The sequence below is a fragment of the Sinohyriopsis cumingii genome, chromosome 10 (genome assembly GCF_028554795.1).
Source record: "Sinohyriopsis cumingii isolate HCF-2022 chromosome 10, ASM2855479v2, whole genome shotgun sequence".
NCBI lineage: Eukaryota > Metazoa > Mollusca > Bivalvia > Unionida > Unionidae > Sinohyriopsis > Sinohyriopsis cumingii.
In genome coordinates this window covers 14,109,929-14,134,827 of record NC_142970.1, presented here as the reverse complement: position 1 = coordinate 14,134,827, position 24,899 = coordinate 14,109,929, and the positions used below count along the sequence as shown (strand labels likewise).

Below are 24,899 nucleotides of genomic sequence, written 5' to 3'. Positions count from 1 at the left end.
ATATAATTGTTTATTCCAAGCAAGAGAGAGTAGGAGTAATAGAGGTGACATATTAATACAGTATAACACTCATGCTATAACATATCTGGCAATAGAATACACATGTTAAGTCATACTTGGCAACAGAATTGCAGTTCAGATCTGATAAAAATTGTCAGATATCAAAAGCATTTTGGGTAAAGGTTACTTTGGTTAAAATATCATTATTTTTCAAGCATTTAATATGCAAGTGAAACATGGTTTGTAAGATGGTGGGAATAGAAGCACAGAAATATGGAACAGCTGCCATGACCGTCCAAGGTCAGTATTAGACTCCCACAGAAAAATGATGGCAAATAAATACTGTCCCTAGAATTAACAAGGTGGGTGGCAAAATCTGACACATAACTGATATTGCCCTGAGTGAAAAACGAGTTCCAACTACATACACCAAATGTTCTAAATGGAGTCAAGGTCAAGGACATACAGGAAGTGTTTTAGATGGATCCATGGTCAAGAAAATTTTGGGGAGCAGAAGAAACTGATGAATTCAGAAGAAATCACTGTTCTTGAATGGAAAATGTCTTCCTCTGGAATGTGCATTTAACCAGTGACTTAACCCATGACAACAAAGATGCAAAGTGACTACAAACCCATGACTGGAGAGATGTGAAAAGACTGTTAACCCATGAATGCTGTGATGCAAATATGACTATTAACCCAAGACTGCAAAGGTGCAAAGTGACTGTTAACCCATGACTGCAGATATGCAAAGTGATTGCTAACCCATGACTGCAGAGATGTGAAGTGACTGTTAACCCATGAATGCTGAGATGCAAAGTGACTGCTAACCCATGACTGCAGATATGCAAAGTGACTATATTAAATCCAATCAAACTGGGAGCCATGGTAGCTCAGTTCTGAGAGCATCAGACTTGTAATCCATCAGACCCAAGTTCAATACCCACCCAGGCAAGCTACCACAGTGTGTCCATGGAAAAGGCACTTATCTACCACTTCCTCATCTTGATATTGCCAATAAGTCGTTAACTTGTAAAATTAAATGTGTTTTAAAGATTTACTACATCATTGTTTCAAACTCAACAATTCAAAAAGATCTGCAATCAAAGCTAAAACTTGAGAACCATGAATAACTGACATTGTTTATCTAGATCTGATCTGCCAAAATAACACCGTGACCAGGTTACATTAAAAACGTTGAGACTACCCAACCTGACTTCATCGAGACCCCTCAGATTCAAAAATGATTTGTTGCGGCGAATAAGGGACACCAAACTTTCCCCTACATGTCTGAAAAGGATGATTAATGAAAGCAAAAGGTGTTAGTGGTGAGAATGGAAAAAAGGAGAAGTTTTGTCATATTAAAACTAGAATTAAAATCACAGCACAGCAAAGCACTGTGAAATAAGCACTGTATAATATACTGTTCCATTCCTTGATCTGATTCAATGTTAAAGTCTGGAATAAATCAAAAATAATAATTTATAGCTACAACTGATACATTTGCTTAAGATATATACATACAACTCTTAGGAAATGACTGAATTCACATGTTGTTTTGTGTGTAGTATCAATTTTCATGGAATCTGTGGCTGCTACAAATCTTACATTAAAAGGCCTAATGAAAAAGTGTCCTTCTGTAAAACACAAGGCCCAAGTGTTTCTGATAATGCTAACTTCAGTACTCAATGTATCGTTGCTTGTGAAAGCAAATTTAAACATACATGTATATTGAAACCATTCCAACTGAAAACTAAAGTTTGGAGCAAACAGTTACTACACTGTCTATTCAATTATTGCTGGCATCACTTATCTTCTCTCTGAGACTGGGGAGCAATGGTAGCTCAGGTTGGTAGAGTGTTAAAGCCATAATTCAAGGTAGCAGGTTTGATACCTGCCCTGGCTGTCTTGGCTCGGTTGCCTTGATCTCCTACAGACAAGCATTAAGTTTCCATTCTAAGCATGATAAGGTGCTAAAAGTGTTGCTAAAGTGAACACTCATTTCAAGATCGCATATGCAGGATCACTTTCTCAGCTTAGAGCAGCTGGCAATTTGCCTCATGACCAGAAGATAGCAGGATTGATTCTAACCATCTGATCATCCTGGATCCTCAACAATATGCATGGATCTCATTCACAACTGAATGTCTGAGAGCTTGATGATATAAGCTAACATTCGTAATTTGATCAAATACTGAACAGAAATATGGCCTCTAGAGTATGCACAATTTCTGATAATCAGAGAAGATTAATATGGCTGGTTGTTGCTCATAATCAAACTCAAAATCTTATATAACGTAAGCCTACATATAAAATCTGATCAAATTCTCATAATAAATATTGCCTCTAGCATGGCAGATGGTAGAGTATCAATGTCATAATTCAAGGGTCACCTCATTAATATACTTAGATATCACTCATAATTGGACCCATCTGTGATCTATGATATAAACTTATATAACAAATCTGATCAAAATCATAACTATGGCCTCTAGGTATGGCCTCTTTATGTTCACAAGCTCGGCCAATCTGGTACAAGATCACCTCATTAACATTTAATGAATTTTGCTAATGATCAATCTTATCAGGGAGCTTGATGATATAAGCTTACATACCAAATCAGATCAAAATCTGATCAGAAATCTAAAGTGGTTAACAAGCTAAGTCAATCAGGCACTAGATCACCTCATGAATATTCATGGTTTTTGTTCACTAACAAAATCCTCAAAATGTGATGAGCCCATCTTTCAAGTCTGATCACAACTGGATCAGCAATAAGACTTCCAGAATGTTAACAGCCTCAACCTATATTGGATGCAAGAGCACCTCATTAGTATGTCCATATCTCATTACTGAACTTGTCCAGTTTACTGGCATAGGCATTTATCCCAAGTCTGATAAAAACTGGATCATAAATATGGGACACAGAGAGGTAACAAGCCCAACCAATCAGATTCAATATCACCTCATTAATATGCATGGCTCTTGCTCATTATTAAACTAGTCTGAGATTTTTGAGACATAAGCATATATTTTGAGTTTGATTACAATGTGATCAGAAATGTGGCTTCCAAACTGGCAGCAAACAGAGCCTATCAGAAGCAATATCACCTCATTAATATGCACAGATCTTGCTCATATTCAAACTTATTCAAATTATTAATGATATCAACCTATAATTCCAAGTTTGATTAAAACTGGAACAAAACTGTGGCCTCAAGAGTGGAAGCAAGCAAAGGTTGATGGCTGAGCAAGAGACACATGGCCATGCAACATGCTCACTAAGACTTTATAAAGGCCAAGGGTATTAAAGAGAATTATAAAACACCACAGAACACGGATCCCCACCCCCCATACCTGGAATGACCTAAATGCAAAGTATTAACATGGTATGACAAGAAAACGGACGTACAGATGGATGAATGGATAAGAGTAACACTATGCTCCCCACCATAAAAAAATGATGGCATGCACTTAAGTGAACTGCCAGTAATAATTTTAAGATACTTGGCATCTGACCTAACAAGAATATATGGACTGTTCTCATTTTTCATGATGCTGAAAACCTACTTTTATTTGTGGCTACTAAATGTTTGTAATTTCATTTACCGATGTTAGACATCTATGTGACTCTCAATTTCACTGATCTTCTACTATTTACATCATTATTTTCTAACGACTGTTAAAAATTATAATTTTAATTGAATTCCCAATTAGATTTTTACAAAAAAATATTCAGTAAAACCTCTCAACACCAAAATTCCTTTGGAACCAAATAACCTCTGTGGTTTGGAGGGGTTTTCAGTTTATTGGGGGTCACTGTTTTCAGTGAAAAAAAATCAGATCTGTTCTCTCACACACTAATAAATGTGTATGTTTTGCCAAGTGTCAACAACAAGTCAATTTTTAGAATAGATATATGTGATAATTAAGCTTTCATAGCATCAGTATAAGTTTGAATGCTGGATTTTAGCTTACTCAGTATGGCTTTACATTGCTTAATTACAACAGACTAACCTCATGTTATAATTATGTCTAAGGTATTAAGTTAATTAAGTTTAGTGCTTAATTGACAATTAGAATCCAAAATGTCTTTGTTTTCATAGTAGAAGGCTTTGGGAAAAAATCTGGGACCAGAGAACAATGATACAAATTAAAATGTACTATGTGCATGTTGTGAGGTTTCCCTTAAGTACAGGAATAAAATAAAGCATGGAAATAAAAGTAGGTTTACCACACATGAGATATCAAGGTATGGATGGATATATTACCCTATTAACAAAATGGAAAACACCCGGTTACTTTAAGTCTGTGAACCCTGACAGAACCAGGAAACTGAAACAGTTAAGCTACAGGGGTACTGAGCTCAGATCCCAGACTGGATGCATATCTGTGTGTCGAATAAATTTAGAGATCCAGACTGGATGCATGTCTTTCTGTTAAATGTTTGGAGATACAGGGGTGCTGAACTAAAATCCCAGACTGGCTGTATGTCTTTTTGTCGTACATTTCAAGATACAGGAATACTGGCCTCAAATCCTAGACTGGGTACATACCTTGCTGTTACATATATTTGTAGATAATGTGATACTGGGCTCAAATCCCTGACTGACTGAATACTTTTGTGTTAATGAAGAAGGAGCAGCATACGTCAGCTGGTAGAGTTATTACTTTGTAGCTAATGGGTTATGTACCAGTGCATTTTAGTTTAGTGTAACCCTGTGCAAGGTACATTGTCAGGCAAAGGTGGCAAGAATTAGTTGATTACATGTATATATTCCTTATTTTTGTTATAGCTATTACTTTTTCACTGTTTTTTTAAGTATTATTCTCATCAGACACTGGCCATATGCAAAAAAACATTTTCAATTGTGGACATGCTGTCATTTTCAGTTTTACAAGATCTGCAGGCAAGTGTAAATAATCTTCAATTAAATTATAATTGTTTTTATCTGTTCATTTTTTATGCATTCTATTTCACTTATTTTGCCTAGTATACATCTAAAGGAACATGTTGATTGACGTAATATTTCAAGTCATTATATGGAAATTGGGGGGGGGGGGGGGGCAACTTTGACTGCTTTGTTTGTTCTTCATTAACCTTATTACCAATGTGTTCCAGATATAGTGTGCAAATCATGTTAATATATGATCTGGGATATTATTGGGTTACAAATTGTGAGAAATGATTAAGCAAATAATGAACTGATTGCAAAGTGAATAAAAACTGCTTCAGGTAGGGCATATGGACGTTGATTAGGAAATCAAATAAAGCTTAATTGCACTCAGGATTATCAACATCCAATTATCACATATAATCCTGTATAAAACATGCCCACTGGTGAACAGCACAGAACCATTTTTTTTTTCTATATCTACAGTGCCATCGAATCTGTTCTGTGAAGCAACAGTGTCAACCTCAAACCGTTGTCATGTCTTATAAGCAAATGCATTATGGTCTTGGTTAAATAAGCAGTTATTTGAAGATTTTATGCAAAAAAATTACTAAAGCAAAAGAACATTATTAATCTTTGCAAATTACATAAAATCATTTTATTTCAAGCACTTAATCTAAAATTAGAAGGGGTGGTACTGATTCTGCAATAAGCACAGTCCCTGTTTTATATTTGTGCATTTCACCACTATAAACTATGTATTCAGGACATGTTCCATGCACATTTGAAATGAAAGCCATATAATCAAATACACCCACTGGTCTTGGTCATTGAAGCCATTTAATGCATTCTTTAAGCCATTATTACTGTTTGGAAGAAGTCCCCTTGGTATCGTAAGTTTGTTTTGTATTTTTCAAAGTACCCAATGTTTTAATTCTGCTGTTTGCAGCTGAGTTCAAGTTGTACAATCCCCCTGGTTGTTGTTGTTGTTGTTGTAGGGTTTAATGCCATTTTTCAGCACAAGATAGGCTATACATGGTGGCCAGTATAAATGGTGGAGAATGAACCCAGGAAAATCCTGGAAAGAACCACCGACCCACAAGAAGCTACTGGCAAGCTTTCTCAAATACCCACACTAGCCAAACCTGAGACTCGAACCCATACAGACAGAGGTGAGATGGCAATGATCCATAACGTTGAGCGCTTTAGACCACTCAGCCACTTGGTGCCCCACTCCCGCTGGTATCATAAGTTTCTTTTGCAGTTTACGAATTTCTCTGCAAAATATCCAATTTTTTAATTCTGCTGTGAATGTGAAAGGGTAAACATGCATTTGACCACTCAGCTTTGTGGAATATGGCAAGTGACACAAAGTTACAGTGGCAACCACCAATAAAATGAGAGGAAAATGGAAAAATAATATTGACCATATTGTCTAACAGAGAAATGACCATATTGTCTAACAGAGAAATGACCATATTGTCTAACAGATAAATGACCATATTGTCTAACAGAGAAATGACCATATTGTCTAATTCTTCCAACACCATCATACTAAGAACATTTTGTTCCTGCATTTACAATTCTTTACTTCGAAATGTGTTGAAAAATAACATTTTGCCTATATTCTTTCATCCATACAAAATTAACAACTGCATAAATGAAAAGCAAAAAGCTGTTATTGATGGACATAATTTTTTTTATCAAACAATATTTATTTGAACATGTATATATATATGTACAGTAGTTACTCAAACTTCACATATATATAGTTATTCCTAATTGCTCATATTGCTCCTAACTTCCAAAAGTCCTGCTGATGGAAAGATCACAACTTAACACATGCATTGAATCTTTTTGAGCTCAACAAATAAAGATAACTGAACCATTTCCATTCTGTAATGAAGATTTTTTCTCTGACAGCAGTTAGTAGTAAGCCAGCACCAGCCAGAAACTCATCCATATTTTATGTTTGTTTTTACATCATTACAGCTCATAATCATTATTAATCTGACACTATTAGCTAAGTTAGCCAGCAGAAGCAAAATGTGACATACAACATGTACAAATTTCTTCAACAGGCCAAGTTAGTACTATATCATAGGCATTCTGTATGACAAGCCCAAGATGAAAGAAACTGCTACCATATATTGGCATAATGACAAAAGACAAACATTCATGAATCTTATTCTTCAGCAGCCAGTAGCATGGACTGAGATTACTTGATCAAAGATTGGTTGCTGACAGATGGGAATTAATGTGGCCTCTTACCGACAGCAATCATCCAATACTCAACTACTGAGTTATGGGGGAGATAATTCAGGCACCCTGCTGTACATACAATGAAGTACAATTCAATGATGAAATGTTTTACACTGGAAAATATACAAGATTCCATTATAATTTTAACACAATTGTTTCTCAATATTTTTTTCAGATTGGGAATTATAGTTGCCCAGCATTAGGGTTTAACTGTTCCAGGCTCCTAGGCCATGGATTTTTCTACCCCAGCATTAGGGTTTAACTGTTCCAGGCTCCTGGGCCATGGATTTTTCTACCCCAGCATTAGGGTTTAACTGTTCCAGGCTCCTAGGCCATGGATTTTTCTACCCCAGCATTAGGGTTTAACTGTTCCAGGCTCCTGGGCCATGGATTTTTCTACCCCTGCAACATTAAAGTTTTCTTGAATTACTAACAATATTTATCACTTCAATCCTGCAATCAACCAAAATCCATACCATGATGAAATAACTAAAATATATACCAATAATCATAACAGTCATAATAATGACAATAATACATACAAAGTAACTGTAACACTACCAAGGTACTCTATCATGTTACCAAATCTCATTCAACATTTACATTATGTTACCAGATCTTTAAAAATTATTTACAGTATGATACCATCTCCCATAATGCAATTTCAATGCAAATCCTGGACTAACAAGATCAACTCATCTGCTTGCACTGACAAGCAGTGGGTGGGGAAGACATGCTGACACACAGGTACTGAAAATAACCTAAAAATAATTATATATATGTATGTGTACTTAAGACAAGCCAGCAGCTGACACACATGCGCTGACAGTAACCTTTAAATAATTAAAAATATGTCTATGTTGTCAAGACATGCCTGTAACTGACACACAGATACTGACAGAAACCTAAAGATAATTAACTTAAAGCAAGCAAATATCCAAATTTTCAAATACTCTGATAAAGGCCTTAAGGAAGATACTGACACACACACCCAAAATAAAATAACACATATTTTGTTGAATTATCTCCCATACAGATTTTAATAAAAAACTATCCCCTCTGTATGCCAAAGTAATCTCATTTCTCATGGTTCTAGAAGGTTTCTTTAGGGGTCAGTATTTACCTTAAAATCATGTGCCTTTGTTTTAAAACAAATTTTTATTTGACAGAAAATAAGATGCACAAAAATGACTTGATTACAATTATGGTTGCTACTGTTCACCCACTCACAATAATTCTTTATTTCTACTCTGTTCCACCACTCCCTTCCACAAACAGTGACCATTACCTCAATGACTACATGGAATAACCATCACTGAAAGAATACCTCAATAACTGTATATGGAATAGCCATGACTGAAAGAATAAGGTAAGTATTTCCATTCTCAAGAAAACCTGGCATGTAAACCTTATATAACACCATCACTTCTCTTATGATAAACTTGGTTGGGGGGTCTGCCATGACAGATGTGATGAAAAGCAAGGAATCAACTTATTATAGGACACAACTTTCATGCAAAATACGTTCCAAAAAATTTTAAGACTTGGGAATGTGTTTAGCATAGAGTGTAAGTTTATCATCAGAGAAATATGGAAATAATAAAAAGGAATATACCAAAACATTAACACCCCATGGTTACCCCTAATTGTGGAAACATCTATATTATTATAACTGCAGTGTTCTAGTCAACTTGTCAGTTCTAGGCTCAAAATGCAATATTTTCAAAATAATTACATGCCTTAAAATATATAATACTGGAGATCTAGATACAAAGTTAGAATACTGCTTAGTAATTGTTCTCAAGAGTATATCATATATCAATTTAATAAGAAAGGACAACAATTATTGCAGCGGTTTTTATGAAGCTTAATGTCTTGTAAAAAAATGTGAATAGCAAATAAATATCTATTATAACTGTAAATCACAAAATACTGTCCTTATTCAATGACAGGCCCATGCCTGTTGATAAACCCATCTTCCATTGTTATCAGGTTAGAAATTATAAACTGATGACTGGAATGACTAAGCGTTACACAATTTGTTTATATCTTCAATGCTTTTCCTTGTTAAAATCAGTATGGGGGTGGGGGTACTGATTAAAGAGTGTCCAAATACTATAGCTGCCCAAATTAATAAGGGATACTCATGTTAAACCATATAAACCTGACAAATGACCAACATACAAAGCTGAACATCAATGGCAACTACAGAACTCTAAATTAGCTTCATTTTTGCATGACTTTTATACATGACAAAATATGCACAGAAATAATGACTAGAAATGTTCAGAAATGGTGTCTTTCCAAGGAAACTTACAGAAATTATTTACTACTTTCTGAACTGGTCTGAAACTTTCCCTTTCCAAGAATTTTCCTCATTGTTACAGTATACGAGTATACTTTCCCCATGTTATTGGACACTACTTGAGTTTGCTGCTACTCATTGGTCTATGCTAAAAGGGAATCAGTTGGACATTGAGGACATTTCTGCACTTCTAAAATATTAGTGATTTATTTAACTGGTGCTGAGACATTCAGAGGCAAGACTTATCTATGCAGCAACTGCACATAAACTGACTGCAGCATCATTACATTCTGATAAAACAATTTTTCAGGAAGAAAATCTTATTCTTATTCCCTACTTTTTCCCATTTTTCCAATCTTGCAGGACCATTAGAAATGTTGTAATGGGTATAAGCTTGTTTCTATCTCTATTTTGACAAAATACTGTTCAAAAGTATTGAGGAAAATTTTTTTAATATTTATTTGAAAAATGATATTTTGTGATTTACAGTGTGATAAGTATGAAACAAAAAGCAGGGAGAATGATGTGTGATATAATATAGACATGTCATGACATGTGTAGAAACATTAGACATAAAAAAACACGTATCTCAAACACACATTTTTCTGTGTAGCTCAATCATGAATGCATCAAAGTACTGATAATACCAGTGGCCTGTTCAATTGATGCGTAAGATCAAAAGAAAGAATCTAACTCTATTGATATTCACTGCCAATTTAAGTATTGAAAAAATACTGCTCGAAAAAAAAAGAAACAAATTTCTAACAATTTTCTTTCTTAAATAAGTTACAAGACAATTTACATAAAACATTATTTGAGGAACTGTTGTCATTACTTTTTAACCACATTTTATAGTATTATTTCAAGTATTACCGTAGGTAAACAATATTAAAGGGAAATAACTCCGGTCTAATAATTGACCTAAATTTTAGTTGCCTCCCTTAACATACAAAGTTGACCTGAAATGCTAGCAGTACTGTTCCTTATTATTAATTTTAGTAAGACCATAACATTTGTTGCCATTATTAGTAATACAAACTATAAATGATAAAAGAAAACAAATTGGATGCTATGCCATAACACATGCAGGCAATTAAATCACATGATGTCAAACATCTGCAGACAGGATCTTTCAAATGAGTTCATTAGATGTGCAGATAGGGATCTTTTATCAGTGTTCTTTTAGATTAAAATTTATGAAACTGGTTCAGTAATATTATACATAATATCAAATTTATCAAACTCAATGAATAACATTATATGATTCAAGATGCATTTTTGTGTCAAAATATATTCCTATCTATGCAACCAGTAAGTATGAGGAAAACCTATTCCAAGCTAAATGACTCATTTCACTTCATTCCTCTCACAATCAACAAATGGCAAAGACCTTCATCACACTGCTCATATAGTAGGTACTTTTGAAAACTTGCACGTCAGTCATTATGACAACTGTTGCAGCATTTTTGCTCAGAATTGGTGACCTTTAGCAATGCAATAAATGAAAGAGTATCACGACAAAAGCAAATATGCAAAGCATGTTCCTATATTTCATATAAACAAAAGTTCCATCTGAATATGGAATGCAAATCCACATGTCCACTCCAAGACATCAAGAAAACTGCCACAAGAGAATCTGTTATGTTTACAGCTGTCAAATCAAATGGTAGCCACCATGTGAAAGCAACAACAAAAAATAATTTTTAAGTTCCTTTATTTCATATTCCACATAGAGTACTTTCATTATTGTCACTTTCACATTCTACTTCATTCTCTGACAACACAGTGATCACCTATAGCCCTGCAGAGCCCGGTGCAGTAAACGAGTTTGACTCTATCCCAACTCTGCTGGAAATTTCTGACTGGTTTTCTTGTATATGTCAATAGAGTATTTTTTATAATTATTTCTCATTAATTCTTGAGAACTATTTATGTAATCAATCGTCTAAGGCAGTTGTAAAAAAATGTTTGACCAAATAAATAAATTAAAAAAACTTTTTTCATTTTTTTAAGTAAAAAACCAAAGTTACAAACAAAATTACTGAAAATTAGACTAAATTTTGCCAATAATTTAACCATTTTTATTTAAAATTTTGTTCTTTGGGGGTATATGGGAAAACATTTGCGTACATGAAAGAAATGTACACGGAAAGAAAATAATCAAGATATCTGAAATACCAAATCCTTCAAGTCGGCTATCTGGAGTGTATTATACATAAGGACCACTTATCCTTGTCAAACAATGTAGGTTGTATTGCAATCTCCTTAATCATATGACTGTCACATGATCTTAGACAGCAAGATGCAAAAGAAAATTTGCAAACACAGACCTTTTGCTTGTTTGCAGTAATTAATTTTACATACCAAAAAAAAGGTATTAGTTAAAAATGCTCAAGTGATGGATCTGTTGGGAAATATTTGTCAAACTCACTTGTTTTGTCAATTTCCAGGTTGATTTGTGAGAAATGACTGTAGAGTTTATACAGAAACACACGAATGCTGACAACACTGAATAACTTCTGGCTAGGAAATCCAAATGCATGAAGCAAATGCCACTGAAATGGGTCAGTAACTGAAATTAACTGGTCAACAATATGTAAAGGGTAAAACAACACATCAGCACAATCCTGGCTATAGAGAGCCAGGTAAATTTAAATATCCAAAACAAAAGACAAACCAAACAAATGATGGTAAATGAGAGGGAAAAAGTTCTTAAAATACACAGTCAACTTAAATTCTTTATATAAACTGCACACTGACAAAAAAATGATTATCTAAGCTGAAACATAATCACTGGATACATTCCAGAACAAGAAGGTTGGTTGGCGCTGTTCATCAGCTCTTAAGGCATACACGTGCAAGGGATCTTTTATCAAAACAAATGTAAAATCACTGAACCTTATCATTTACACATGGAAATAATGGTTATTCCCACCAACAAGTTACAACTTTTACCTTAAAGACGAAATTTTCATGACAAAACTAATGCAAGTCCTCAATCGAAACATTTAACAATACTTTTTGTACAATATTCCTACGTGGTATTTTTCAGTCCAATTTCTGAAACAAATTTAAAACTGGAAGTACATCACTCCCTCATTAGAACACTATCCACAGAAGTTATGTATTAACTATAAATTAGAATTTTCCTGTCCCCCCCACCACCCACCTTTCACCCCCAATAAAAGTATCATCATTCTTGCAACCACAAATTAATTATGCAAAATTTTCTTTTCATATTAACTTAACATCCATTTCTATTCAGGATTGAGCTACATTAATCAATCAAGGAAATTAAGAAAATGTTTAACCATATTATAAAAATAAAAAAATCTGGAAATCCAACAATAGCAAAACCAAAATACCAGTCTTACTTGTGTTTGAGCAGCAATGTCCGTATGATATTTGCCTTATCCTCGGTTCTTATCTGATCATGAATAACCATGTTCTCCACCACATTATGTACAATTGATGAGAGGTCACTCGCTTCAAGATCAAGCATCAGTGCACCTGTAAAACAAACAAACATTTTTTAAAACGTTATGGATGGAACAAAAACTGTTATTGACTTATTATCATTACTCTGTCATTATTTAATATTACTGCAGGATCTATTCTCAGCTGCACAATTTCTGAATGCATGTTAATTTACAACAAATTACTCTAAAAACTGAACTGAATACAAAAATCAAACGCAATAATGGCAACTTCTACCTTGGACTATTTCCATTTCATAAATCATCTGTCTTACATCAATCTGTCTATCCTGAATTTGATCTACAGTCTGGTTCTCAACTCCACATATGAGATGTTATGTTGTTGTTGTGTTTAATGCCATTTTTCAACACATGATAGGCTATACATGGCGGCCAGTATTAATGGTGGAGGAAGAACCCGGGAAAACCCCGGAAAGAACCACCGACCCAAGAGAAGCTACTGGCAAGCTTTCTCACATACCCACATTGGCTGAATCCGAGACTCGAACCGGCGCAGACAGAGGTGAGATGGCAGTGATCCGTAACGGAGAGCGCTTTAGACCACTCGGCCACTCGGGGCCCCCATATGAGATGTTACACGGAGGACAAAATACAGCTAATGAACCAGAATCAAGTATTTGGTTATCTTCTGATAAAGGTGCTGTTTAATGCTTGAATAGCACACATAACAGTTGACAACAATGCTGCTGGCACCAGAAAAGTGACTGCTATGGCTCACTTCCTATTAACATGGAGTTGATAAAAATAATGTAACAGTCACTTTTATGTGGAGTTTTGTTAAAGAATTTCCATTTGAAAATAAATCCCATGTTGCTTTAAAAAATTGCCAAGAAATTTCCTTGGTAAAGCCTTATTAGCACTCAAGGATCTAAGAAATCAAGTTTATTTCATATTATAAATATTCTCTTTGTCAAGATCGCCAGCAATGTCATAGAAAGCCATTACCAACTTAAAGCTATGCCCCCTTTTAAATAATGGTAACTGAGGTTGACATGAGGGCATTACACCATTTGATAGATCTGGGTTGCAAAGATCATATCTGAAATTGATTTTTGTACAGAATGCAGCTTTCAGAGAGTAAATATGAGAAAGATTTAAGAAAAGTAATACTGTTGATGTCATGTGACATCACAATACCCTGCTCTAATCCTCTTCGGAGTTCCAAGAGACTGTGAAATGACAGTGAGGCCACATGAGGTTTACCCCACCTCTCTGCTCCCTCCTCCACATCTTCTTCAAACTTGATCCAACGAGCCTTTTCTCTCCACTCGATGTCCTTATTCTCACCAACATACAACTCATCTAACTCGACGAACATCTGAGTAAGAAAAGTCAAATATTGTCACAAGGGAAAGAAAAACAGCTCAACTCTTGTAAAAAAATTTACAAATAAGGTAGAACAAGTATTTGCAAGTATGCAAGCAAGTGTTTGCAAACATGGTATAATTTGAATATGCAAGTATGTAATATATAGTGTTGGCAAAAATGGTATAATTTGTACTTATAAGTATGTATTGATAGTGTTGGCAAAAATGGTCAAATGTGTATTTGCAAGTTAGTAATAAATGTGTTGGTAAACATAGTATAGTTTTTATTTGCAAACATGTAATAAATAGAATTTGCAAATATGGTAAAAGTGTAAAAACTATAATTTTGGTGCCATTCAGAATTTGGTGCCTCTTTTTTCGAACTTGTTAACATTTTATTTAATGCAGTTGCTCCTGAATTTGATTATTTTTAGCCAAGTCAAAGCAAAAAATTAAATGTGCAACAAAGTACCTATTGATCTAATTACACATTTCAATTTTATCAATTATTTTATTAAAATGTTAATGATTTTCACATCAAATGTAGCATAACTAATAAAAACCCAAAGCTGACAAGAATTAGGTGTACTGGTACTGCATTTTACATATCGATGTCAGGTTGATTAAAAGATAATGTTGATGTAAATTCCTTTTTTTCAACATTATTTCCCTTTGAAAATCATGTTCCACAACAGAATATTTTATGAGTGACATTTTATTTCAAAGCTACATTATTACAAGCTTATAAACCACCACACAGTACCTCCCCATTGTAAAGCTTACATAAGCAATGTAGCCAGCCCCACTTGTAGACATTTACACCTATATCAATGAGAACAATTTATAAATCAAGAAATAACAGCAACTTCATATTTGCATTATATATGTCTAAAATCACTGCAATATGAATATCAATATGAATTTTATTTCTTTCATACTTTATTTGGCACTAGGCAGGTAAATGTAGGATTGGTTCCTATGTTCACAGTTTTTAGTTTGACAGGGAATATAGACTTGTTCTTTTTACCAAGGTGCTTTGTTCACACAGTAAACACCTTTGAGTGATTGCAACCAACCACCAGTGGCACTTAAACAAATAATGAAGGTTCATAATCATGTTTAAAACAAAACAAAATCGGATAATCTGTACCCAGGTCATTTGCTGCAAGTGAAATATGTGGGGTTTTTTGGTGATAGTGTTGTGACAAGAAACCTGTACAGCATGTTCTCTGTATAATTAATATGTGCTATAAGCTGATAACTCAAACCACAAAAATATACAAGCAACTCAGTTTTATTTTCTTATGAATGAAATAACATACATAGTTGTGTAGTTATTATCATTTTTGCACTTCAAAGAATTATACTCGTTAATCTCTGAAATCTGAAATCACCAAAGCTGGTGCCCCCAAAACGGAAACCTTGAAAAATGTACTTACCAGAAGTGCTCCCAAATTTGAAATGGGTGCTTAAATTAAAATCAAGATGGTAATTAACTATCAATGACTTGTACATCCCAACTTTTAAAGACATGGCTCTGAAGAATTCCATGAATGCCCAATATAACACAATGTAAATTATATGAATGCCACTTTTCTTTAGGCATTTCAATTCTGTGGACCAATAAAGCATCCCACAAATACACAACTAATTCTAAAAATATTTACTAGTTATCTCAACAGCCATTTATCTGTACAAAATTCAGGTTTCCCAACGGTTAGGTGGTTGTTTTGTTTCAACAGCACTTTTATCAAATTATTAGCGACTGCTGGCAAAGGAAATACGAGCTAAACGCTTTTCCAGGGGATACAATGAGCCAAATGACCCAGGCATGTTTCAAACTAGTTGATATTTTACTGTTTTTAATAGGGGCTCCAGGTGGCTATGTGGTCTTAAGCGCACATCTTTACTGATCACTGCCATCTCACCTCTCTAAATGTGGGTTCGAGTCTTGGGCTTGGCCTATGTGGGTGTGTGAGAAAGGCTGCGAGTAGTTTCCCATGGGAAAGTGGTTCTTCCCAAGGTTTTCCTGGGTTCTTTCTCCACTAGTTATATTAGCAGCTATATCTACATCAAGCCCACAAAAATATAAACAATATTTGATGGGGCCCCGAGTGGCTGAGTGGTCTAAAGCACTCGCCGTTACAGATCACTGCCATCTCACCTCTGTCTGCGTGGGTTCGAGGCTCAGGCTTGGCTAATGTGGGTTTGTGAGAAAGCTTGCCGGTAGCTTCTCGTGGGTCGGTGGTTTTTTCCAGGGTTTTCCTGGGTTCTTCCTCTACCATTAATACTGGCCGCCATGTATAGCCTATCTTGTGCTGAAAAATGGCGTTAAACCCCATTACAATAACAACATTTCATAATCACCTCTTTGTAATTTTATCATACAACAAATTATCTGAGGAAAAAACATGCTTTACTGCAAGCATAGAAGCACTTGCAACAAGTAGCTTCTTGCTTTTTCTAAAGTAACTGGAAATATTGCATTCTCTGCAACATGAAGTACAAGTGGGTCTGATACTGTCTACTTGACTCACTTGATTTAACAGTTGACCATTTCTCTAAACAGACTTCTGTACTATATTAAGAATATAATGCCTAAGTAAGCTACCTCCCAACTTTTTTGTCACGTCAATTTTTTTATCTACTTTATTAATCTGAAACAATTCTGATCAAAGATAAAGGCATGAGCAACATGCATACCTCTTCCTCACAATCAAACTCATCCAAGATCTTGATGATATAAACCTATTTACCAAGTTTTATTGAAATGGGAGGCGAGAAATGGATATGACCTTGACAGTGGTTACATGTTTGGCCAATCAGATGATCAATCCTCTCATTATAATGTGCTGATTGAGTTTATTACTGAACATACAACATCAAAGTAAAACCAGAAATACTGTCTTGATAGTAACAAGTTCTGATGTGATGTGATTTGGATTTTTAACGTAGCTTTAACAATTTTTCAGTCATATTGCTACGATGTCTCTAACCACTAGGCCACCGGATCGGTAACAAGTTCTGATAATCAGATGCAAAATCACCTCATAATATATATGGATTTTGCTCATAATATATATGGATTTTGCTCATAATATATATATGGATTTTGCTCATTACTTATGTCCAAGAGCATCCTGGTCTAGGCTTACATTCCGAACTGAATCAATGTCAGACCAGATACATGGTCTCCAGAGCAGCAACAAGCTCAGCCAATCAGATGCAAGATTATCTCATTAATATTTATGGATCTTGCTCATTACTGAACTTGATCAAGGTCTTAATATAAGCCTATATTCCAAGTTTGATCATTCCTAATCTAAACCTTTCTTCCAGAGTGGTAATAATCTCAGCCAATCAGATGGATGATCACTTCATTAATAACCATGTTTCTCCACACCAAAGTGCCTGAAATCTTGAAGATTTCAGCCCATAAATGTCCAAACTTAATCACAATGAAATCTTATATATATAAACACCCACAGGTGTCTTTATTTCTGTGTATATGGCTAGGCAGCAAGTTCAAAACTTGCAGTGGCATCATGTTTTCAATACTTCTGGGGTATTTTCATCTTCAAACGTTCTTTGTAACTCATTCATCAAAAAAAGAATTCTTGTACTTCTTTTTACTCATGTCCCAGGACAGGCAATCAAAACAGTAAAAAATATAAAATTAAAAAGGATAGCAGTTGATAGATGATGCACAGTGGACTATACCGTAACTTGACATGGCCATATGACCAGATGAGCTTTTCTTACTGGTTATCAAATTAGTATAAAGCATCCCAAAAAAATACATCAAGCAAAACGTTTTTAATTTGGCAAGTAAACTAAATTTGCAAAAACACTGTTCACCAAAATAATAAGAGCATCAATAGTCATAAAATATTTATGTCCCCAACATGCTGCAACAACCATGCAAAAATTTAAGGATGACAAATTCCATTATTTTAATCACTGACCTCATGAGGACTGTGGTCATATTTTTTTCTCAGCAGCAACTCTTTCCATTTCTTCTTCTCGCTTTTCCCAATGCTCACAAATGATGACACTGTGCGATGCTTCTTCCTCTCAATCATGTGCCGCCGGAGACCTGACATGTCTTCTCTACGGTGGCCTGCACAGAAAACAAACCAATATAGAATTATGTGGACTCCTCTATCTTGCTTGCTCTCTTAAAGCCAATTTATTTATCTTCATTGTGAAGAATAATAATAATGATTACTATATGTATTCTTGATAGCTCAATGTTTCAGATTCAGACCAATAACTTTTTCCATAGTCAGTAATAACAATATCCTGTGCAGTAGATGGCCAATACCAATACATGGATTTCTTGACTGAAGTTAGCATATACTTTTGAAGCAACAAACTGGCCTGCGTTGTAACATTACAAAAATTTAAAAAATTTGGGTAAGCAAAAATAGGACAAAATTCACCTAGAATACGAAAACAGAAAAAAAAAATCCATTAAAATTAAACAAGAACAATTATATACAAGATATTCTAGACAATAGCGTGATCATAAGTATTACACAATGGCATGATCGTAAGTATTACACAATGCATGTCCTCCCACCTGATGACTGATAACATTATACAATAGCAACTGAGTTCTATAGGGTGGATAGGTTAGTGCTTTACACCTTTACAGTCCTGTGTTCAATTCTTGATTTCCTTAACATTTCCAGTTTTCTCCAGCAAAAATACAAAGGCCTCTCAATGTACACCTGTCAGCATACCATTACCCCTTTTACGAACATGTACTGTCATGGGTCACATTAAATTGGTCAAATTTTCTTTAGCCTTTATTTTACTTGATTGTAGTTCCTGCTTCAGTGTAATAGTAATCAAAGGTTATCAATGCGACAATGAAGACTCTCAAGTACAATAACCCTCAGTAAAAGACTTCCTCATATTTAACTTTTATCTCTCCCAGCAGTGTCACTGAAATCAAAAGTTATCAATGGAGACCTCAAACCACAACACTTTACAAATCCTCATCAAAAGAATGAGGCGAATTATTATGAAGAATGTCCCACCCACCCCCCATCACCAAACAATATCATCTATTGTTGTTGCCATGAAAGGATGATAAAACTTTGGCCTTGCATTTCTTCTTTACTGATGGATATGCAGCACTCTTATAGTGTGTGATTTGAATTTTTAATGTAGCTTTAACAATATTTCAGCCATATCACTACAATGTATGCAGTGTGGCAGTTTAAAGTGATGTCTAGCACTGGAGCATCACGCCAAAGACATGTAGCACGACGTCCCACCCAGTCACACTATCCTGACACCAGGCCGACCAGTCCTAACACTAACCTCTTAAAGCTGAGTGCCATGCGATGCAGCTGTTAGTACCATTTTTGTAAGTCTTTGGTATGACTCGGCCAGGGATCGAACCCACGACCTCCCGCATCCGAGGCGGACGCTCTAACCTCTAGGCCACCGGAGCGGTGGATTTGTGCACGTTTTAACGACAAGAACATACTGGCCATGTCATCCAGATCAGCCTTCTGCAATGTAATGGCCTCTTCCAGTTCAGTAGGAACCCTTTTAAGGACGTCCTGGACTTCTACCTCACTCCCCTTGTGGCGCCTCATCATTAAATCTTCCTTGTTGAGCCCGTCATAGTAATAATAGTGATGATGCTTATGCTTATGGCGATGACCTTTCACCTCTGACCTGGAAAAAATATTTTAAAATTAACTCTTTTCTGAAACATACCCACAGTGGCAAACACAGGAGATCTCAAAAACACAGGGATTACAAAATATATTAACACACACAAACACAAACATACTGAACAGTTTTATTTCTTTTGTGCTTAGGAGGCGCTCACCAGTTATTATGTACTTTTGAGAAAGTGATGTATGTAAGGTGAAGTTGTTCGCATTTAAAACATGCACAATGGAGAGAATGTTGGCATACCTCTATGCTATATTAATGTGATGTGGATGTTATTTCTTTGGATATTGTACTTTTGAAAAGTGTACATGATTAAAGCACACTGCTAACTAAAATGACTGCTCCCTTGTGCTAAAAAATCAGCCTGAATTAGTCGAAAGTACACTATCCATAGCAGCTATTAAAATAGGGAAAATGAATTTTGCCAGATTAGACAACACCAGCTTCTGAAAGTGCAATGAATGAATTACCAAATATATAAAATGTAAAAAAAAGTTAAAAGCTCTTTTTTATACAATTTACCTCTGAAGTTCAGGAAGTGAAAATGACCAAGTAGAGCAAGCACTATTTTGAAAGGTGCACACCTGGAGTAAGGCCAAGCTGTATACTCTATAACCCATATTACACCCATCAATCATACATCAAAATAAAGGGAATTAAAGGTTCTTTGAATTATACCTAAGATATACAAGGTCTTTTTTAAATAGCCAGTATAACCAATGAGAAAGCCGGGGAAATTCTTTTTCTTTAAAATTCTAACCCTATTCAAAATACGAAACTGTAGAGTGCCACCTTAACTGTACATCAACATATCAATGGTTATATCATGCAGAGGCTACAGGAATAAAGTGCCTTGACAAAGGGCTCAACATGGCAACTGTCCTCATCTTGCCCGGGCAAGATTAGAAACTTCACCCTTCCTGGCATGAATCCAGCATGACTCCAGATAAATGACAGTGACAATGACAATTTCAACTGACATGATCACGGAAGTCCCAAAAAATTTGCAAAAATTATAACGTATCCCGCAACAATTTTAAGGCTGTTCACTTTAGCAATACTGACAAATTATAAACCTATTAACTTTTCATTTAAGAAAGAGCCAGAATCAAGCCATCATTCCGAAAAAGAATAAAAATGATATAACATTTTCCTTTTCATATCTTCATACTCTCAAATGAAGCTGAACTACATGCAGTTCATTCATAAAACAGTGATATCTGCTGATTACAATGTAATTTGGTTTATTTTTAAGATAAAATTCATAGTAAAAAGGTTGAAAATATGACTCATAATTATAAAATTTTTGTCAGAAAAACTCAATATCAAACATTACTTAATCTAAAGCCGCATATAGAACCTAACTTTGGTGTAATAAGTCCTCTAAATGTTTTTGCATGAAAAAAATACTGATGCAACTTAAGGACAGAGTCATATGTGGTACAGGAGCCAAAACGCAATTGAATTTAGCATCAAATGCTGACAATCAAACCTGATGGAAAGCTACCTGATGTAAAGGCTCATAAAAAATTTGTTTTAAATCTGTTTAGTCCTTCATATGCAATCGAGTGGAAATTAAATGATAATACTATTGAAAGGCAAAGTCTTACAGGAGCCATAACTGTTTAAACAAATATTGGGGCAAACTGTGAAATTTGAACTTGGTCTAATTCATCTTAACACATTAACCCCTAGCGATGAGTTAACGTGGCAGGAGGTAGGAGCCTAGTGCCGAGCTCTGTAGTGTCATGGTCATGCATGATACACTAAAGTGGGTGGTATTATAGAAAGGTAGACATTTGTAGCTCTACAATGATACCAAAAAATCTGGAATTTCTAGTTGCACTACAAAATACAGAGGGAAAAACCTCATTTTTTGGACCCAATTTTTTTCCACCCAAAATTGGCCCGTAGTCGGGATCTGATTTTGTGTCTGGAATTTAGACTTTTTGGTCTCAGATCAAAGGCAAACCAGTATGAACTGCAAACAGACAGATGAACCTTTGCAGAAAGTAGGATAAGATGGGCATTTGGAATAAAGAGTGGCCTCGATATATAAATAATGGCTCCATCGTTTAGCAAAAAAAAAAAAAAAACAGAACTCCAATTTTTACCCATCTGTAAATGCACGAGCCAAATGGCCAATGAAAAACGATGTTTCTAACACATCTAGGCAGTATGTTATTGAAAGATCACCTAGGATTTGGTGTTTGTGGATCTATTCAGAAATAGCTTTCAAAATGCATTTCCTACTCGAATTCCAGGCAAAAATGACAACAACAAAAATGGGTTAATGTGTTAACATAAAGCCAGATATGAAATTTGGATCCATGAATCCCTTCAAAATGTATAAATCAAAAATATTTTCTATGGGAAATGACGAGATCTGAGCGCATGGGACTGAACTGATTGACACAGGTAACACTTTATGTCCCCTCCTTAGATGTTGCATAAAAACATAACCATACTGTACCTTGATGACATAGGTACTGTGCCCTCAGTGGACTTAGGTACATTTTCATTCCCTTCCTTCTTTTTCTGCCATACCAGATTGTCTTCAGATCCACCAAGATCACCTCCTGTAGCAAAAGAAACAGTCAACCATCTTTTATTATCACAGAGTAAATACCAGCTGTACTTATGACTGAGACAGTAACAGTTTTACCACATTTGGCAGAGATTTGCACAGTACAACTATCAACCTACAGACCATATACTTCTGAATTGGACCAAGTGGCATCACATTTGGCCATGGTATGCCCTTTACCACTATGGACAAATAGACAATGCCATGCTGAATTTGACCAAGTGGCATCACATCTGACCAGGATATGCCCTGTAAATACTGTGACATAAAGATCATGCTATTCTGCATCTGACCAAGTGGAATCACATTTGACCATGGTATGGACATAATAACCATGATATGCTGAATTTGACTGAATGGTATCACATTTGATCATGGTATGATCATGGTATGCCCTGTATCACAGTGGACACTGACCATGATATGCTGGATTCAACTGAGTGGTATCACATTTGATCATGGTATGCCCTGTATCACAGTGGACACTGACCATGATATGCTGGATTCAACTGAGTGGTATCACATTTGATCATGGTATGCCCTGTATCACAGTGGACACTGACCATGATATGCTGGATTCAACTGAGTGGTATCACATTTGATCATGGTATGCCCTGTATCACTGTGGACACTGACTATGATATGCTGGATTCAACTGAGTGGTATCACATTTGATCATGACGATATGACCTGAATCACAACAACTGACAAATAAACCCTTTGTCCATGTGCTGTCTTCTATTACCAATCCATCAAATATAATACAGTACATATCATCACAGGCAAATAAAACAGTGCTGTTATCATCTCAATTTAAAGCAAAAACTGAAATTTAGTAATCACCTCTTGATAATGGTAATCAACATAACACACTGTTAAGGGTGACCTATCCTCTCCTTCATTACTGTCCAGACAGCTTCCAGTCTACCCATCCTGCTTTTTTCTTTGTGATGCACGCTGTTATATAGGCTACACTTTGTTTGGGTTTTTTCAAAAACTTGTCAGGAGACAGTTTTGTTCTCTTTTTCACGTGGAAAATACTAAAGCTACGGTATCAGTCTGAAGTCTTTCACAATTCTTAAGAAGGATTTCTTTTCTTCCCAAAATACTTCATCAGTGATTAATAATTTATCCTTGCCAGTCGCCTACAGAGCTCTGAACACAATTTTATTGCTTTGTCACTTTTTCTCTTATACTGCATTAAAAGTGTTAGGCATTCCCTTCCATGATGATGAAAGTCAAAATAAATGGTGCAATATTTTACCCATGATATGACAAGGGGACCAGCAAAATAAATTTATCAGAAAAGTAACAATGGGTTGATTATCAAACATATATACTCATCTGCCATCATATAATACGCTGGCAGATCTGGGTCTATTTTGTTTGTTCTACAAGCATTATGTATCAACAGATCTGGGTATGTGCAGTTTGCAGTCCGACTCAACTTTTAAGTATATTTTGGTGAAACCATCTGCCACAAATTTTGCAACAATGGAGGATGGGATGGATTTTAGTATACATATTTTAATTAATACCAAAAATTGATCTTGTAAAGCTTGGATTGTTACATGACTGAAGATGCAACACTTCTGAAAGTAAAGTTGTGTATGTTTTGAACTCTATTTCTGGGATTCAGAATCACCCACATCTGGAGCGATCTCAGACTAAATATAGTACATGAAGCAATGCAGATGTGGTTAATGAATTCTATTATAGGACATTAATTTTATTTTTTTCAAGTATCTTAATTTATCTTTCTTCACATAATTCCAGTTTTTATCTTTGTAATATAACCCAGTTTTTTTGGTATTCTGTCTGATAAGTTGAAGGAGTTTGGCAAAATATTCAGTGAATTTTCAACAAACAAAAGCACTTGTAAATGATAAAACCAATTCAAGTAGTTTTCAAGGTCATTTGCATCATTACAATCAAACATAAATAATACAAGCACAGAGAATTCACTGGTTGTTTTTTTTAACAGTAAACCAATTTTGTATTGATACAAACCATGAATTTAAAGTAAATTAAATTTGACTCAAACAATAGGATACCTTTACTAATCTACATAGTTATGGGCTAACAAAATTCTAATTTTTCCAAACCCCAAAAATGTATACCCACAAAAATAAATAAATTCACACAATTCACCAATACTGCTGTATGCTTGTATGGTTTTCTCCCGAGAAATGTTATATGAAGGGACCATTGTACTCTTGATAGACTCCAGTATAATATTATGTCATGGGACTCCATCATTTTACAACTTCATGTGGACCATATCGGTCATTGTCATATTGCACTAAACCATGTTACTTTCAAATGTAAATGGGTACAAACATGTTCTGA

The 24,899-nt window shown here is 35.1% G+C and overlaps 1 protein-coding gene across 6 annotated transcripts in view; it reads right to left on the bottom strand.

Moving 5' to 3' along the window:
• The window catches only part of LOC149789623 (band 3 anion transport protein-like), a 256,790-nt gene that overhangs the window by 65,689 nt on the left and 166,202 nt on the right, over window positions 1–24,899 (bottom strand). For 5 of the 6 annotated variants that reach the window (XM_089971657.1, XM_089971656.1, XM_089971658.1 and 2 more), the window contains 6 exons: window positions 22,437–22,542; window positions 19,767–19,960; window positions 18,232–18,386; window positions 14,097–14,277; window positions 12,837–12,972; window positions 1,213–1,290 (listed from right to left, as the gene is read on the bottom strand). In XM_089971657.1, coding sequence (XP_089827783.1) covers window positions 1,213–1,290; window positions 12,837–12,972; window positions 14,097–14,277; window positions 18,232–18,386; window positions 19,767–19,960; window positions 22,437–22,542 — 850 coding nt within the window. The remainder of the gene's footprint in view (window positions 1–1,212; window positions 1,291–12,836; window positions 12,973–14,096; window positions 14,278–18,231; window positions 18,387–19,766; window positions 19,961–22,436; window positions 22,543–24,899) is intronic. The other variant, XM_089971659.1, reaches the window with a different exon arrangement.